The following is a 20,000-nucleotide window of genomic DNA, read 5'->3' as shown; positions in this document are numbered from 1 at the left end:
GTGTACCCTTAACGTAGTTCTCGGGGATATTCAGCGTGACACAGTGTGACAAGGCTGACCCTTTGAAATACAGGCACAACAGAAACAGGAAGTAGAGTGAGAGAAAGTTGTGGTGAAAGAGTACAGCAGGGTTCGCCACCATCCTCTGCCGGAGCCTCGTGGAGCTTTAGGTGTTTTCGCTGAATAAACACTCACAATGCCCGGTTTGGGAATCGAAACCGCGATCCTATGACCGCGAGTCCGCTGCCCTAACCACTGGGCCATTGCGCCTCCACTCAAGGTCTATTAAAAAAAACATATTCTTCAAAGTGATTAAAATTCTTCTCTCTGGGTTCCTTATCAAAAGCCATCAAATTTGTTTAGTCCCAAATCAACTCGGATTCACCAAATATATGACCAAACCAAGATTAAGATTATTCCATTATTATCTTTCTTTGTTTTGGGTTTCTTTTTCTCCGGGTATAATGTATCTAAGACTACATCATCCAGTGTGTCACTATTTCTTTCTTTTTTCTTTTAAGTTGGTAATGTGTGATTTTAAGAAGATCTGACTGTTATTTTTAGGGTTCTTCTTTGCCTCAGTGAGCTGGTAAAATTGTTAGCATGCTGGGCAAAATGCTTAGCAGCACTTTGTCCATCTTAACATTCTGAGTTTGACATTGCCTTTCATCCCTTCGGGGTCAGTAAAATAACTACCAGTTGAGCATTGGGGCCAATGGTGTAATTGATTTACCCCTCCCCTGAATTTTCTGGTCATGTGCCAAAATTTGAAACCAACATTTCGCTATGTGCACTGAAATTCCAGAATTCTTCATTCACCCATATGTGGTGATGGTGGTGGTGGGGATGACTGCTGGTTTATAATGAACATCACAGGTAATTCATATGGTTTCAGGTTTAAGGTTTGCAACAGTTTGAAGGTGTACGGTCTGGAGGTTAAGAAACTGGATTCTCAATCATAAGGTTGTGCTTTCAATTTCCAAACTGAGAGGCACATTGTGTCCTTGAATAAAACACTTTATTTTATTGAAAATTATCAGGAGCAACAGCTGAGGTGAGTTAACATTGCAATGGACTGCCATCCCATCCAGGGAGAGAGTACTGCACTCTGTCAGTTATACACCACAGAAACCAGTTATAAGCTCAAACGTAATGCTCCTGTAGGGTTGTGACAGACATAAGATCTGTGATACATAAAGAAGACTAATGTTTTTTTTAAAGACATTAGTCATTCTAGCAATGACAGACGAAACCATATCTATAAACTTCATGTTTTTCTTGGTTAACTCACCGTCTTCATTCAAGATGTTTATAACATGTTTGAAGATATTTCTGCCATCACTCTACCCTCTTCCTCCTCTATCTGTCTGTTTGTCTGTTCTATAGGCTGTTTGCTGCTCGTTGCTTGCCAACTGTTGCTATTGACGCTGGGCCTTATGTTAAACAATAGGGACTGTATGATAATTTATGAACTGGGATTTATGTCCGGTTTTCTATACGTACTAATTATTGATTCTTGTGGGGGGGGGGGAAATTGTTTGGTTTTGTGCAGCTGTGAGTCAGCTGTGTGCATGTATGCATGCAATGTATGTGTGTGTGTCTGTGCATGTGTGTGTACATATTGTGTGTGTCTGTCAGTTAGTGACTAGCTGTAAATTCATACCATGGTTCCAGTGCAGGTATCGGGACGGGTAGGTGGATACTAATGATCTTCAATAAATATGAATCAGAGGAAGAAATAGAAACACATGCATGCACACACACAGATGCACATGCGCACATGTGTGTGTGCAACACTTCTCTGCATGTATGTGCAACTCTTCTCCACAAACTAACAAAGGAACTGTTATCTGCAGTCACTCAGCTTGCTAGAAATAGCAGTTAAATCTCTCCTAAACCACATCTAAGTGTCTTAAAGAAGGTACAGGGGATAATGCTGTGTAGGATATATTAAAAATAAAATAAAATTAAATTAAAAAAAGATGGTGCAGCTATCATAATTAAGGCATTTTCAATCACGGGATCATTCAATCTGGTTTGATTTGTAATTAAATAACAATGGCACTTTGTCACAATCAAGTGCACAGGCATTTTGTTTACACACATACACACACACACGTTTCTTTTATTTGTATCGTTCATTGAACTGCAGCTATACTGAAATACTGCCTTGAAAGATTGTTGACCAAATCAGACCCCCAGTAATTATTACAAGCGAGTAGAGAAAGTGTCAAGCTATGGAGTCCCTATAGCCCTGTCTCAGCAAGAACTATTTGACCTCTTTAGTGTAGGTGCCCCGAGAAAAATCTACCCAATACACTGGTATGAGTTGGATGGTTTGACCAGAGCTGCACCAAGTTCTAGTCTGATTTGGCATGGTTTCTACATCTGGATGCCCTTCCTAACGCCAACCACTTTACAGAGGGCGATGGGTGCTTTTTACGTGGCACTGGCATGAGTGCTGTAACGTGGCACCAGCACAGGCTTCTTGGAGACCAGTCCTCTTTGCCAGGTGGGGTGGCCTTAACCCCTTAGCATTTAAACTGGCCATATCCGGCCAAAAGTATTCTGCCTATTCTATGTTCAAACTGGCCAGGTCTGGTCTCTCACACCAACCCTGCAATATCGTTTTAAAAATTAACAGCTACCGCATCAAAATGTCATAGCTACGAGATAATGTATGATTAGTTCAAAACAATGTGGATAAAAAAGCATTAATTATGGCAGAATAATGTGAACACTAAAGGGTTAACGTTTCTTCTGTGGAGTACAAGATGAGAAAGAAAGGGAGGGTCCAAATATCATTGTGTGTATATATATATATATATATATATATATATATATAGAGAGAGAGAGAGAGAGAGAGAGAGAGAGAGAGAAATGTTATATACAGACCTTCATCAGTTGTTCTATTAATAACTTTCTTCTCTGTCTGTCTTTCTCTCTCTCTCAGATTTAACAAAACTGGAAAAGAGACTTAGTTACTCGGCCATCATCATCATAGACTCTCTCCTCTAGATGAATTGGTCACGCTAGCTGAATATGTCAGTAAAACTCTAATATTAGAGATTGTTCAATTTTGGAACTTGAAGCAGCACTTTTAATTCTGGTGTTACTTCAAGTTATTTTAAGACCAGCCAAAGATATAACAAAAAGAAGAAAAAAAATAGAAAGAAAGGAAGAAAGAAAGAAAGGAAATGGTCGTGGTATGAGTAAGCTGAAGTTAAGATAGATGTAAACAAAAATAGATAAATTTATTTTTCAGAAATAACAAATAAGGAAATCTAAATTTTTGCTGACATTATTATTATTATTATTATTATCTGATAGGAAACACAAGTTTCTAGACAGCAATCGACTGGATATTTGATAGATTTTGACAGCAACAGTGATATATTTTCTGCTTTTATATAACTTGACTTTAAATTGGAAACCTAGTTTTTTTCTGCTAGATTTGCACATCATGTTTAGGTTTTAAGTTGAATAACTCCATTACAGTTATCTTCTGTTTGTGATGAATTTAGAAATAAAACATATTTAACCCTTTGGTATTTAAACCGGCCATATATTGGTCAAATATTCTATCTGTGTTATGTTCAAACTGGCCAGATCTAACCTCTCACACCGACCCTACAATGTCGTTCTAAACATAAAGCAACATCATTAAAGTCTCAAAGCTGCAAGATAATGTATATGATTAATTCAAAACAATCTGAATAAATATACAATTTAATTTAACTTTATATATTTTAATGAGACAGTTGCAAAGGTGGCTCTGTAGATAAGAAGCTCATTTTGCAACAACATGGCTTTGAGTTCAGTTCCACTGCACAGCACCTTGAACATGCTATTTACTATAGTCCCCGGCCTTTGAATGAATTTGGTTGATGGAAATTGTGTGGAAGTCTGTCGTGTGTATGTGTGTGTTTCTGTCAGTGTTAATTTGTTTACATATTTGTAACTTAGCAATTCATCAGAAACTGATAGAATAAGTACCAGATTTAATAAATATGTTCTAACAACATGGCTTTGAGTTCAGTTCCACTGCACAGCACCTTGAACATGCTTTTTACTATAGTCCCCGGCCTTTGAATGAATTTGGTTAATGGAAACTGTGTAGAAGCCTGTCGTGTGTATGTGTGTGTTTCTGTCAGTGTTAATTTGTTTACATCTCTGTAACTTAGCAATTCATCAGAAACTGATAGAATAAGTACCAGATTTAATAAATATGTTCTATGGTTTATCTGTTCAACTGAAACCTTTTCAAGATGGTGCCCCAGCATGGCCGCAGTCCTTTGACTGAAGCAAGTAAAAGATAAGAGCTATGCACTGAACCACATGCACATTATACAGTTATATCCAAGTTTATTTGATTTTGTAATAGTAGCAGTAGCAGCAGTAGCAGTAGTAGTAGTAACATTCTATAGTGTTGCTCTTTCACTGGTCTCAGTCATTGAGCTGCTGTTATGCTGTGGCACCACCTTCAAGGGTTTTTTTTATCAATTATATTGGATCCTCTATGCTGATTGATAGTTATTTTATTGATCTCGGAGATGACCAAAAGGTGAAGTCAATCAGGTGGAAAGCAAGGTGACTCTGACAGATCAAAATACCACAATCAGCTTGAATCAGTGACTTTTATACCATTCTGTATCAACACACACAGACACACACACACACACACACATACACTCACAGACACACACACACACACACACATACACTCACAGACACACACACACTCTCCTCCTCTCCGTTTTTCTTGCTCCCTCTTTCTCTCTCCATCTTTTTCTCTACCTCTCTCTCCCTCCCTCTCTCACTCACATGCACACATTCACCCTTACATATGCAAGTACAATACACACACACTCAGGCACGCACATTTATTCTCAGTGCACATACAGACACACATACTGGCACACACATGTACATGCTCATCTACACACACCTGTAAAAAGAACTTGGAAGGTTCAGCCTCCAACCAGGCCTTTCACAATGCCCTTCATGCCAGGAACTTTTCAGCACCCCGTCATGCATGTATGTATGTATATACACACATACACATACACACACGCGCCCAATCACTGGTTGGAGGACAGAATCTCTAGCGTGTATATCGAGGTGAAAATTCTTGCACCTTTATATACCATCATCATCATCGTTTAATGTCCGCTTTCCATGCTAGCATGGGTTGGACGATTTGACTGAGGACTGGTGAACCAGATGGCTACACCAGACTCCAGTCTGATTTGGCAGAGTTTATACAGCTGGATGCCCTTCCTAACGCCAACCACTCCGAGAGTGTAATGGGTGCTTTTATGTGCCACCGGCACGAAGGCCAGTCAGGCGGTACTGGCAATGGCCACGCTCAAAATGGTGTATTTTACGTGCCACCTGCACAAGGGCCAGTTCAGCGGTACTGGCAATGAACTCGCTCGAATGTCTTTTCACGTTCCACTGGCACAAGTGCCAGGAAGGCGACATTGGTAACGGTCACGCTCAAATGGGGTGGCAGAATTTGTAAAGCATTGGACAAAATACCTTCCAGTATTTAGGTATGGCTCTTTGTTCTGAGTTCAAATCCCAAGAATGATGTTGATTACATTAACTATAACCTCACCACACACACACACACACACACACATTTTCTGGTTTTGTGCCAATGTTGAAAATGGATATTTCCAAGTATTTTGATCTCCGATGACCTGTGAATACGTGTTGGGCATTTCTCTTGAAAATCCTATGTTTGGCTGTGATATTTAAAGTAAAAATTTTTATACACTTGAAATATCTGAAGTGGTAACATGAATTGGAGTATGAAAATAGCCTGAATGCTTTCTGCGACCAATATGAAAGCTACGTTTCACACTCTAACGAGGAAAGGGATATATGATTCAGAAATAATTCTTTGTTAATTAAGCATGAAAGGCATTAAGCAAGTTAATTGTCTCGAACAGACACTGGCTTGCGTAGCACATGACTCCACAGCGAGATACTAATGCGCCATGCATAGGGTATCACAGAGTTCAGTACGGTAGGTAACCAGAAGCTAGTCAGAGATAATTACGGTGAGAACCAATCTAATAAAGGTCTACTGCTGACCTCATAAAATACAATTCATGCTTGCCAAATTGGTTGCCGCTCGTCGGACATCTTGAAAGCACGGCTGTACTGTGTTGGGTTGTGTGTTGTGTTGGGTTGGTTTCTTCTTCGTAATATTTCCCACCACTAAAACGTGTAAACCGAAAGTGAACGTGTAATCTTCTTGCCTCTTTTCTGGATTGTATGTTAACTACACCCGCCATTTGCTAGTAATGGCTACAAAGTCACGTAGTGGCAGCAGTGGTGGTGGTGGTGGTAGTGGTGGTGGTAGTGGTAGTGGTGTTGGTGGTAGTAGCATACCTGATTTATTGATCCTTTAGTTTGAAGTTAATGGAGAGTCTGAACGACTGATTGAATGAAGTCAACTGTAACAGGATATTATTTTCTAAATGTGCCTAAGATATATATACATATATATATATATATATATATATATATATATATATATATATAGGGAGGGAGAGCGAGAGAGAGATTGATAAATGGAGAGATTAGTTATGGAGAGGATTAGAGAGAGTGAGCTAGATACCCAGATGGATAGATAGATAGATTGACAGAGGGAGATAATGATAGAGAGTGGGCGATAGAGAAAGTAGAGAGGGAGAGAGAGAATATGTCATCATAAATTAGTATTATTTACATTACTGTGTTATCTTATTAAATAACTGTTTTAATATGGGGGCAGTGAAGGTGTAGGGGTGGTGGTGGGGATGGTGGTGGTGGGTGAAATATTAGGGGATTTTTATCACCATCTGAATTGGCTTGTAGCTTACCACTTCCACTCATTCGTCCACCCCTGCACCCACACACTTTTCTCTCTCTCTCTCTGTCTTCTCATTCTCACCTGTACTGAGTCTGGTTTTCTGTGCACCTGCACTACTCCCCCCCCCCCGCCGCATCTGGTGACCATCATTCCTAATCCTTTCTCCCTGTGACATGGATCCCCTTATCATGAAATGTTTCCTTCGTATAAAGATTCAAAAGTGGGGGGAGAAATCAACTTGCTTTGCATCTCTGGTCTTTTGCTCTTCCATCTTTTACTTGTTCCAGTCATAAGACTGCGACCATACTGGGGCACCACCTTGAGGAATCTTTTCTTTCAGTCAAATGAAGCAACCCCAGTACCTTTTTTTTTTTAAAGCGTGGTACTTATTCTATCAGTCTCTTTTGCTGAGCTGCTAGGTTTGATCGGCCTGAGGCGATAGTAGAAGGCACTTGCCCATGGTGGTGCACAGTGGGACCAAACCCCAAACCATGTGGTTGGGAAGCAAGCTTCTTACCCCAACACAGCCTTGCCTGTGTGCATATTTCTGTATATATATATATATATATATATATATATATATATGAGAGAAGAGGTAGTTGAACAGAGTATCCAGAAACAGCTGTAAAGTAACAGCACTTTCCTATCCATCACTTGCAAGGTTTTCACCAGTGATCCCACGGATTTTACTTATCCAACTAGCTTAACTCAACACATAGGACATCTCAGATTCTCTTCTACCCTGTTTATGCTAAATCACTTTGAACTTTCACCCTTGATTCTTTCAGACTTTCCTGCTTTGTTATATATTTGTATATCTTTGTTCTCTCTTCACTATGTTATATAAATATGTTACAAATTGGTTCATATGTATGTATTAAGTCATCTTTCTGTTTGTCTTCTTTGCAGGTGGACTAGCCAAATGAAAATGGAGAAACTTAAGCGAAGCTTAAGCTTCCGCAAGAAAAAAGATCATGTCCCTGAGTGTTCTAAACCTCATCAATGGCTTGAGGACGAACGTAAAGTTCGGGAAGGGACATGTAGTTTTCAAGTGAAGGTAAGAACTGTCTTCACAGCCTTTCTCTTTTCTTTCTAAAGTATACATTTTCCATCTTGTTCGTCTCTCCATCTACCTTTTTGCTCTCATTCCTGTACCAGTTCTCATGCTTTTAACTCTCTCTCTCTCTGTTAGCTTTCCTTGTCACTTTTTTCTTTCTCCATGTCCTCCTCTCTCACACTCTCTCATCTATGTATATACACACACACACACACACACACACACACGCACATCTATTCATTGTGTCTACTTTTCCTCCTTTTTTCTCCTCGCTCTCTCTCTCTCTCTCCACCAAACTATTTTGCATAGCTATCATTTCTAATCATTGCCCTATAAAAAAAAAAAAAGAGAAAAAAACAAAAGGGTTATGTTGCACGAAACAGTAACTTATTGTATCATAGATAATTCTAATCCCTGTTTTATATTGGGCCCTTTTAGAAACTATAGTGGACCTTATGATAAATTATAGTGAACCCTAAAAGGAATTACAGTGGATCCTATCAAGAATTATACTTCACTCTATCGTGAATTATAGCAGAAAATTACATTAAGCATGTACTCCCCCCACCATAAAAGTTGGGGCAGGGTTGAATAAACCATTAGGGCCTAGTCAAAGCTAGATCTAAAATAAATTTGATTTGACTGTTAAGTCCCCTCCTCCCCTTTGCCTTGCCCCTTGCTTAATATTCTGTTGTTATCCTTAAAGCTATACAGCAACTAACAAATAAGAACCTGAGATTTAGCACATATAATATATATGTATATAGATTATTGATATTTAGCAGAAGTAACAGAGTGACTCGAGGTTTGAGAGTTTCGCGTGTTGGCACTTAGCAAACTAGTTACAGGTCGGAGACCTGTGGGTTTGGAAAGATGTTGGGAAATATATTCCCTCTGGATTGTTCTAGATCAAATCATAATAATAAAAAGAAATTGTCACACGGAGAATTCAAATAGTTTGCCCATTATGTATATATATATATATATATATATATATATATATGTATATATATACATATTTATATATACATACATATATATAAATATATATATATACATACATATATATAAATATATATACATACATATATATATATATAAATATATATACATATATATATACATATATACACACATATATATATATATATATAGACATACATATATACACACACGTATATGTACACACATACAGCAGTGAATCCTATAAAGAAAATACCACAGGGTGTCCCTCTGTTCCTATCCCCATTTCTTCACACTACAGTGTGTATATATATATGTGTGTGTGTGTGTGTCTGTATATATAGATATACACACACGCACACGTGGGGCTTGATAAATGTAGATAGATGAATGGATGGATATATAGAGGGAGTGAAATATATATATATATGTGTGTGTGTATATTTTTTTATAAGGGCAACAAACTGATTCCCTATATATTTTTTTCTTTATTATTTTCCTTATCTCAAAAGTGAGATATCCATCTCTCACCTAAATAAGGTGCTGAGGGATTTGAAGGGGGGAGGTATGGGAAGAAGAAAGAAAGAAAGAAAGGATGGCAGCTTAATGAATCCAAGAAGGTGGGATTTGACTTCTGGAAGTCTGTACTGAACCAGAAAATTTCAATTCCAACATTACTCGTGGCCTGCTGCATCTACTCGCTCATCAATGAAATGGTTTATTCGGAAACATCCGTTCCTTATCTAAAAATAACCTTTCAACCTTGAGGAGTACGGCATATTACGTAGCATTATATGTGCTTCCTTTGGAGATGTGGCAACACTGTTGCCCCACTTCCAGCATCATCAACCAGTTACCCTCCACACCCCACACCCCTGCTGCTGCTGCTGCCTCCGCCACCTCGATGCCTTTCAGACTTCCCCAAGACCTTTTGTGTGGTGTTGTTTTAACTTGATTTACCTGTTTCTTGAGGAGCTCATCTTTTGAGATAATCTTTTGAGATAATATCTGATATTGAGCAGAATATTTGCTGTAGCCCATCTTTTATACCAAGACAAAACAATGTACATAACACTTCCAATCAGTTAAGATCAGAAGCCATGAGAGCCACTGCCTGGTACTGCATCATGGCATTTATTATTATTATTATTATTATTATTATTATTATTATTATTATTATTATCATCATCATCATCATCATTGTAGGTCTTTGGTGGGGAGATGTACATAGTATTAAATTGGCCCCATTATATTCTTGGTATGTTTGAAATCCATGCCTACGATGATGAGAAGCAAAGTTGACCAAAATCAATACAAATAAAGCATAAGTAAGATTCTAGTGTTGCTATAAGTAGGGGTGGGGGTGGTGTAAGTGTGGGGGCTTGGCGGTCAGTTTCAATCGATTGAAATGACCCACTCCCTTCCACCTATAAAATTGACCCTGCTTCTGGCTGATTGAAAAAATATAATTATAATAATATAATTATATCATGGAATTAATATATGCACAAACACACATATTTAATTAGATAAAATAACAATTATACTAATGACATTTAGATTATAATTATATTATATAATGAGTTTAGATATAATTAGGTGGTGGTTATATTATTATTATTATTATTATTATTATTATTATTATATGATATCCACCCCCCACTTTCATGTATGTGTGTGTTTTCGTGATGCCATACTGGAGCTCTGCCTTTGTGTCTATACTCTTTGTTCATCTCTAACAACTTACAATAAAGATTATTATTATTATCATTATTATTATTATTATTATTATTATTATTATTATTATTGCAAAACATCTTTGTAACAAAGTAATTGAAACCAACAGGAAGTAACTTCCTATATATATTATTGAAAGCAAACCAATCAGATTCTATGTACTGATATGTTGCTTGTTACTAAACAATGGTGGCCAGCAGAACAAGACCGTTGTCTAGTATTTAGTCTCGGTTCTGTGTATACAGATTAAAATTCCAATAGTGCAAAGAGGCAATTTAGTTTTGCTTTTCATCTCATTCAAGATTGATAAAATAGCGACCAGCAGATAAATTTGATTTCTCCATACAATCTACTCCTTAAAAAAATTAGATTTGTATCTTGTGAGAGTCATCATCATTGTCACCGTCGTCATCATCATCGTCATCACTTCTGCATTGGCTTTTCCCATATTGCCATGGGTTGAAAGAGGCTTGTTGAAGAAGTGTTTGACGGTTGGATGTTTGACTTGTTTTTTTTAAGGGAGACATTTTTATCCTGCTCGTCTTCACACACCAAATCCGAAGACCTCTGGAATGCATTGTTTACAGGAGGCATACACAAGCATCACTGTTTTTTTTTTATTCAAATGGTGTTAGTGTGAAGACACACTGAAACACACATTCTCTTGCTTTCTGTCTCACTCTCTGCTTTACTCTCTCTCTCTCTCACACACACATCAGATTGCTCTTGTGCTGCTGGTAACGTGTTACCTAATACAACCTGTTGCATGGTTAGGTCATCAGCAACTAACCCGGCAACCCTACAAGCGGACGTTAAACGACGACGATGATGAAGTAGGGAGTGTGTGTGTGTGTGTGGATATCATAGATGGATATCATAGATGGATATCATATGCAATGGCTATGATATAAGCATGCACAATACGGTGGAACTCAGCTCAGCTTAACTCTGCTCCGCTCTGCACTGACGATGAAGGAATGAAACTATGAAACCGCTCTCCATCTAATGATAACAAGATAACAATACATACACCTCATCAGCCAAACCATTTATGGCTCCCTTTCCTCTGCCCTCTCTCTCTCTCCTCCTATCAGACTACCATCTTTCTGCCTCTTTCCTTTCTCCTTTTTAATATTTCATTATAAAATTTTACATTACATTATTTATTTCATTGTCTCTCGCTGTTATTTCTCTCTGATATTTAACTGGCATTTATACTACAGCGTTAAATTAGCATTTATTTATTTAGTTTTTTTTTTTATCTAAATTTATGCCATGACAGAATGTAGTATGTATTGCTATATCTTCTTTCCTATTTAAACCTCACGTACTAACAGAGAAAGTCGATAAAAGTTTCCTTGATAACTTGCCAGCAGTGATGGTCATATAACTGGAAGCAAACAATCAGATTCATCTTAATTATCTCCCAAACTTGTGCCCTGGATCCTACTTCCCCTTCTTTGTAAACTTTCTTTGGGGATATATATATATGTACTTATGTGTGTCTCTCTGTTGTTTGATTATATAATAATAATATACGTTGCATGTGTATGATTTACAAGTGTGTTTAGATGTGTGTGTGTACTGTGAGAATGTGTTGGGGGAAGTGCCTGGAAAAATTTAGAAAAGTATGCCAAATATCTCTAATTACAGTAATGATAATGTTGATCTATATTCGTTTACTTCTTCACCAGTTAGGCACAGCTAAAATTAGAATTGGTGTCATAGACATCTATAGATTTGTGTATGCATGTGTGTGTGTGAGAGAGAGAAAGTATATATGTATATATATATATATAATTTTCCAGTAAATTTTGTAATCGTTACCAATATAGCATAAGACTTCACTCCAAAGGATCATTGATTAGATTCCTTAAGGGTCGTTCTCATTGTTTATATTTCCAAGGTTTCAAATTTGTATGTTTAAAAAGATCGGTCGTGTTGAAAGTTTCTATCTTTTTAAACATACAAATTTGAAACATATATATATATATATATATATATATATATATATATATATATATATATATATATATATATATATATATACATATACACACACACAATTGTAAACAAGGGCAAAAGAAAAAAGATTTCTATACCAATATATTTGTTAGTCTGTTCATTTCCTTCACATCATAAGGCTTTGGTTGGCCCGAGGCTATAGTAAAAGACACTTGCTTAAGGTGCCATGCAGTGGGACTGAACCCGGAACCAGATGGTTGGGAAGTAGACTTCTTACCACACACATACACAATGTATGTAACTTCTGCTCTTCAGTAACTTTATGACTTCTGTAGAAAACGTATATATATATATATATCTCCAAACATGTGGCTGTGTGGTAAGAAGCTTGCTTCCCAACCCCATGGCTCCAGGTTCAGTCCCACTATGTGGCACCTTGGGCAAGTGTCTTCTACCATAGCCTCAGGTCGACCAAAGCCTTGTAAGTTGATTTGGTAGACGGAAACTGGAAGAAGCTCATCGTGTGTGTGTGTGTGTGTGTATGTATATGTGTGTATATGTTTGTTTTCCCGCCATCGTTTGCCAACCGATGCTGGTGTGTTTATGTCCCTGTAACTTAGCAGTTTGGCAAAAGGGACTGATAGAATACGTAGTAGCCTTAGAAAGAATAAGTCCTGGGGGCAATTTCTTTGACTAACACCCTTTGAGGCAGTGCTCCAGCATGGCCACAATCAAATGACTAAAACAAATAAAGCACTACACACACACACACACACACACACGTGTGTGTGTGTGTGTGTAGTTTATTCATGAGTTATATATTTTCACAGCAAGATTAAATACATGTTTGTTAAACATCTCATCTTTGACTTCTGTGTATATATTTACTCGTAACCCCACTGCGAGACTTATGGAGTTGTAATGTGTGGGCACATGCGCCTGTGTGTATGTGTGCACTTGCGCGCATGTATATGTGTGTATGTAAAATGACTACTTCTTGGTCGAGAGTGGTGTCTGGCATGGTAAGAGGCATCAAGTTATAAATGAGACTCCTCCAGTAATTTATTGAAATGTCAAAATATTTATTTAAACCAAAAAACAAACATACACACACATACACACACAAACACAACCCCTCCCTTATGAGTTAGAAAATAAATTTAGAAATAATTTTTCTCTGTAAGAAATAGACACTTTAAGAAAATAGAATCCAGTGGCTGCTTGTTTTTTGATTTTTTTTTTTTTTGTATTTTTGTTATTTAGTCCCAGATCTTGTCTGACTGGTCAGGCATTATGATTAAAGACATTTCCAACCCTAACCATCCTGTCCTTTTTCTCTCTCTCTCTCTCTCTCTCTCTCTCTCCGCATTGTGTATGTAGGACTACATTATTCCAATGTATCCTTCCTTCATGCTGCTTTCACCTAGGTGTATCTTGACAGAACAAAATTGTCATCAAAGATATCCTTACCATGATCACACACACACACACACACACACACACTCGCGCACAGAGTCAACAGATCAGATCTGGAGGTTCTCGGCATGGAAAACAGTTACTAGTGCTCAAATGATTCAACCTTAGACTCTGATGTCTTTATTAGGGACCAATTCTGCTGGGTAAAGATCAGCTATAAGGGGAATCCAAGTGAGCTGATAGGGAGACAATTATGCAGATAAACAAATTAAATATAACAGCTTCGATTTGATACACAAAATATATATACATGTATACATATATATAATACAAATAATATATGAGTATATGCGTATATACATACATGTATGTACATACCTACATCTACATGTATATATAGATGCATATCTGGGTACAGGACGTAGCAAAAAAACGTGGACAAAATGATAAATGGAATACAGAAAACACACAGGCCGCATAGAGAACATTTCCTTCATCAGCTGCCACCATTCTAAAACTAAGCATTTCAAAATACATGTCTAGGTGGGCAGTAATTCTGAATAATAACTGACTGTGACCATGACAACCTAATTCACACCAGCATGGAAATGGACATAAAATGGCGATGGTGATTTTACAAGACCGTTACACTATGATTGTCTTTGGTTTTACTCTTAACTCTTGCTGGTAATACTCATACAAGAAGCTAGCTGTGTGAAACACAGCTCATTACCGAGGTGGGCAGCACTACAAAACGAAAATTGAAGGTAATTGTCTGTTTGAGGATGCCATTCCGGAAGTCCTGCTGGCCCCGTATTGCCCACCACCTCACATTGTCCACCAACATTCCACTGTTGGACTGCAGACTAGGCATAGAATGACACATTACACTGCAGCCCCACATACAGTCACACTTCACTGTAGTCTCCACATAGTCACATACCACATGGTACCTCTCCACATACAGTCACACACTACACTGTATCCTCCACATATAGTTGCACACTACACTATATTCCTCCACGTACAGTCACACTCTACACCGTACTCTACATTGCAGTCACACACCTCACTGTATCCTCCACATAGTCACACTCTAGTGTATCCTCCATGTACAATCACTATACTTCACCCCTCCACATATAGTCACTCCCTCCACCCTCTGACTGTACATACACAAAAACACTGGATTTATCAGATTGAGAATTACCTTTTGTCAACCAAGTTATTGTTGCTCGGAGATGTTTGTCGAAATTATCTTGATCCTAAATGTCAATATTAAATACCGGGACCTTGACGCAGCTTGCTTGTTCGTTAACAAACGATGTTGATTGATCACATTTTGCTCAATCAATAAGATCTGTACAGTCAGCAATGGATTGATTTGCTATCAGTAATCAACCTTTTATACAAAATAAATACACATCACTGTTCTGTTCGTTTAAGAGAAAATTATCTTGGACTGTCTTTCCTTCTTCCTTCTTTTCTTTCTTTCTTTTTTTTCCTCTGAATTTGTCAACATTTTCCTTTTCTTCTTTATGCTTTGATTTTCTTTTTCATTCTCTTTCTTACATACAAAGAATAGAGAAACGAATATAGTTTCTTTTTTTTTTTTTATTATTTATATCCCAAATAATAAGAATTGGATTCTTGCAGTTTCAGTCTTATCATTAACATGTTTAAAGTTTAATCAGAAATAATTACATGGTGAGGCAAGAAAACAATATTAATCAAAGACAGCTCTGGGAATGCATCGATGTTATTCTGAACTCATCAGCAAAACACAGCATGGGACTATTAGAGAAGACACTTACTCTCAGTGCTGCACATTGGGACTGAACTCAACACACTGTGATCGCCAAATGAGCTTCTTAACTACACAGCCATGGGGTGGTTATGAGGATTCTTTTCCATTCTTTTCTTCCTTTTTTTTTTTTTTTTTTTTTTTTTCCATTTTTCATCTTCTTGACAACCTGTATGGCGTAGTTAGGCTAAAGCGTTGTTGGTGATGATCAGAGATTGGACCAATGGAAACACAGTGCAGATACAGATATTGTAAACATGGGGAGGTCAATAGCCTGAAAAAAATGATAATCTTAATAGCAACTCATCTAAAACATTTTGACATTTAATCAATCATTAAGCTTTGTTTTTATCTAAGATATATCACCTTATCAAATATTTTCATCTCTCGATAAATTCTAAACTTAAGTACTTAATTTCACCAGCTTCCAGTGTATAACTGATGCACCAGAGGGCAGAAGGTGCTCTTACATTCAAGCTAACACAAAATGTTGTGGAAGGGTGGGACCTCTATGAAGTCATTTGATTTGTTAGAAATAGCAACCGTGTCTCACAAGAACGAGGTGTTATTGCCTTCAGAATGAAAGGAAACGTGTATGTCTAGGATAATGTAGTTCTTGATAGACTATACTTTCAGAAAAAATAAAGGAGACCGGATGGTCACATGGTCACACCTTCAACGCTTTTGATTGGAAGCTGCTAAACCAAACCAGGCTTGTTGGCTAAACAGCAAGTCTCTCCATTGTTGATGTCATCATCATCATCGTCATCATACATCCACTTTCTCCATGTGAGCATGGATTAGACATAAACATTATGGAACTACAGTGGAAAACATTTGGCCAAAGTGCAATACAATGGGATTGAACCTTGAACCTGACATCATGTGGTTGGGAAGCCATATCTATATACACATATACATACCTGTGTACATGTGTGTTTGTTGCATATCTCTCTCTCTCTCTATCTATCTATATCTGTCTCTCTCTCTCTCTCTCTCTCTCTCTCTATATATATATATATATATATATATATATATATACATACAAACACACACATATAGTCAGCCTATAGTCTCCCAATGTAGAATTTCTGAGACACTTTCTCTCCCAATTGTCCTCTTGCGAACTGATATTCACAAGTTCAAATCCAAGCTAATGGCCACTCACTCACACCCACTTCATCTTCCCTTGTACTTCTGGAAAAGTCACCACCCCTTTCCCCCCACACCACCACCCAACACCACATAGTTTCTTGTGCTCCTCAGATTAACGAATTACAAAAAACAAACAAAAAGAAATTAAGCACCAGTAAATGATATTAATTAGTATAATGATAATGGCATTATCATTTCAGCTGGTTATTTTATTTTTGATTTTCTTTGTGTTTGTGTGTGTGTGTGTGTGTGTGTGTGTGTGTGTGTGTGTGTGTGTACATAATCGTGCATACACAGACATTTACACACCTGTAGGAACAGACAGATTTGGCAGTCTACAGGTATATTTATCCCGTTTTAAAAGTAAGCCTTCTGTCTCTTTAATAATATATATTTATGATTGTGTTAGTGTGTGTGTGTATGTGTGCATATATGTCACACACTCCTACATGTGTACGCATAAATTCCAGACATTCTCCACTAATTGCATGTTCTCTTAAAATAACCTGACAAAAACGTCCTCTCTCTTTTTCTCTGTCTGTCTCTCTCCCTCTCTCTCTCAATCTGTCCTTCTCTCTTTCTCTGTCTTTCTCTCAGTCTCTCTCCCTCTCTTTCTCTCTCTACCTATCTCTCTGTCTCCCCCCCGCTCAGTCTGTGCCCATCTCCCCACCCTTGCTCTCTCTCCCTCTCTCAGTCTGTCATTATACACTGATTACAACCATCACAACCAAGACATCTTTTATTTTCATTTTTATTTTCACTGAGGTAAAAATTAGACATTGTACCCAACACTTCAATATTTAGCATCTCCCATTTTTTCCTCAGTACCTGCAGACATATATATATTCCATCTTCCTGTTCCCAATTTTCATCATCGCCTTCTATCATCGTCGTTTTGTAAATTTTCTTCAGTTGTGATGCTCTTCCAGCCTTGCACAATTGTATACAATATCATCATCATCGTTATCATATCCATCATGATCACCATCACATTCACTTTTCCATGTTCTTATGGGTCAGACAGAATTTGTTGTTTCTCTACAGCTGGATACCCTTCCTGTTGCCAACCCTCCCTTGTCTCCAAACGAAATAATATCTCCCCATGACCAGACAAGAGGTCAAGAGATTTCAGATTGGTAAGACTGGAGAGATGAAAATTTTAGATAATAGATTAGACATGACGATGACAATAATAATAATAATAATAACAACCCTTTCAACAACAGGCAAAACGTTTTAACAAATTAGTGTTGGCTATAATTTCGATAGAGAATAACCTTAACGAGAATTATGTAACTACAAGATGGAGTCACACAAAACTTTACTCATAGCTAAAAAAAAAAAAATACAAGATTATTAGTTGGTTTCAACATAATACATCTAACTGTGAATTAATATTTAGTGGTGATATTCTTAACCCTTTTAATACCAACCTATCTGAGATCACCTCTGGTTCTATGATACAAGTTTCCTGGTTTTAAAATGGTTTTAAAAGTGATCTAAATTAAAACCATCCATCAAAATTTTGTGTTAATTTGCGTTCTAAAAGCATTATGGCAATGTTATTTCTCTGATTTTTTAATTATTTTTTGAAGTTTATTTAAACAGAGGCAGTGTGTGTTTTAACAGAAATATGGTAATGAGAGGTTCAAGAGAATTTCTACAAACGAACAGTCGAGCAGTATTTTGTCTTTATTGCACTTAAAAGTGGAAATTCAAATTCACAGAAATAGGAAGAAGGAAATGGCAGAAGACCTGTCATTCCTAATTCTGTTGGCATTGGAAAATTCTAATTTCACATTCAGCCAAGCAAAAAAAAAAAAAAAAAAAAGAATGAAAGAGAGCAAAGCTCCAGTTTGTTCATGGAATTTCATGTTTGACACTCGAATTACATGACAGCTCTGCAAATGCTCTTGGAACCTTCAAAGAAGGCTGCTTCACCTGTTCCATTGCTACAATATATGAGTGATGGAACTAATCTCATTTGATATTGTCTGTCTCTGGTAGAAAATATTTGCACCTCTGTTTTTTCAAACTGTGTGTGTGAATAAACAATATATGTATGTGTGTGTTTGTGTGTGTGTGTCCACCACCACTTGACAACCAGCATTTCATTATACCCCTGTAACCTAGCAGTTCAGCAAAAGAGGTTGACAAAATAAGTACCAGACTTAAAAAAAAAAAAAAAACGGTCAGCTTAAGTACTGGGGTGAATCATGGTGGTGCCCCAGCATGGCCACAGTCCAATGACTGAAACAAACAAGTAAAAGATAAAAGATAAAAACAAATAAATGATGAAGCTGGTATTTGGAACATGAATTAACATGAAATTTTGATGGAAGGTTTTCATTTTGATTGTTTGAAATCATGTGATTTATATCACAGAACCAGGAATGGTCTCAGGCAGAATTGTTATCAAAAGGGTTAATAATCTGCTCAAATTGGTTGGTTATTACTAATTTCTGCAATTCTTTTACATTGGTTCTGTCTTGCTGTTGGCTACTCCAGTTCTTTGCAAATTGTTTACAGTTCCTTAGTTTTCGTAATTAAGTACAAGGCTTTGTCGTACGTTCTTACAAATTTTTTTCCCCCGAACAAGCGTATGTTTTTCAAAAGATTGTTTCTTTGAAATTCCAAAGGTTTCGGTAATCTCTCTGCGAAACCAAAAGATTTGCCAGCACAGGAAACATGTCTGCTATTGAGATGCTTTGTAAGTTTATTAGGTTTCATATTTTTCATTTCGGCAAATATTCATCAGAGAATTAAGCAGTTTGAAAGTTGCTTTTCGTATCTATGAGCAAAAATAGATCCCTATTAAAAAAAGAAAAAAACAGGTTCTCTGATTCTCCTCCTTTTCTCTGTGTGCATGTGTTATGTGTGTGTGTGTGTGTGTGTTTGTGTGTGCACTTCAAATTCTTCAACTTCTTAGAGTTCCCCTTGCTTTCCAATTCCTGATGCTGTTATCCAGGTTTCACAGAATCTGTTATTTCCTCCAAGTGTTTTACTGTTCTATTCTTCTTTGATGGATGCAAGAGAGA

At 37.2% G+C, this 20,000-nt stretch overlaps 1 protein-coding gene across 11 annotated transcripts in view; it reads left to right on the top strand.

The window, feature by feature from the left end:
* Positions 1-20,000, top strand: part of LOC106880682 (protein numb-like) — a 182,233-nt gene that overhangs the window by 67,802 nt on the left and 94,431 nt on the right. For all 11 annotated transcript variants that reach the window (XM_089341181.1, XM_089341177.1, XM_089341173.1 and 8 more), the window contains exon 2: positions 7,775-7,922. In XM_089341181.1, coding sequence (XP_089197307.1) covers positions 7,775-7,922 — 148 coding nt within the window. The remainder of the gene's footprint in view (positions 1-7,774; positions 7,923-20,000) is intronic.

The sequence above is a fragment of the Octopus bimaculoides genome, chromosome 24 (assembly GCF_046866305.1).
Source record: "Octopus bimaculoides isolate indiv1 chromosome 24, ASM4686630v1, whole genome shotgun sequence".
In the NCBI taxonomy this organism is placed as follows: domain Eukaryota; kingdom Metazoa; phylum Mollusca; class Cephalopoda; order Octopoda; family Octopodidae; genus Octopus; species Octopus bimaculoides.
Note: the sequence above shows the minus strand (reverse complement) of the source record. Positions and strands in the feature narration are given on the sequence as shown.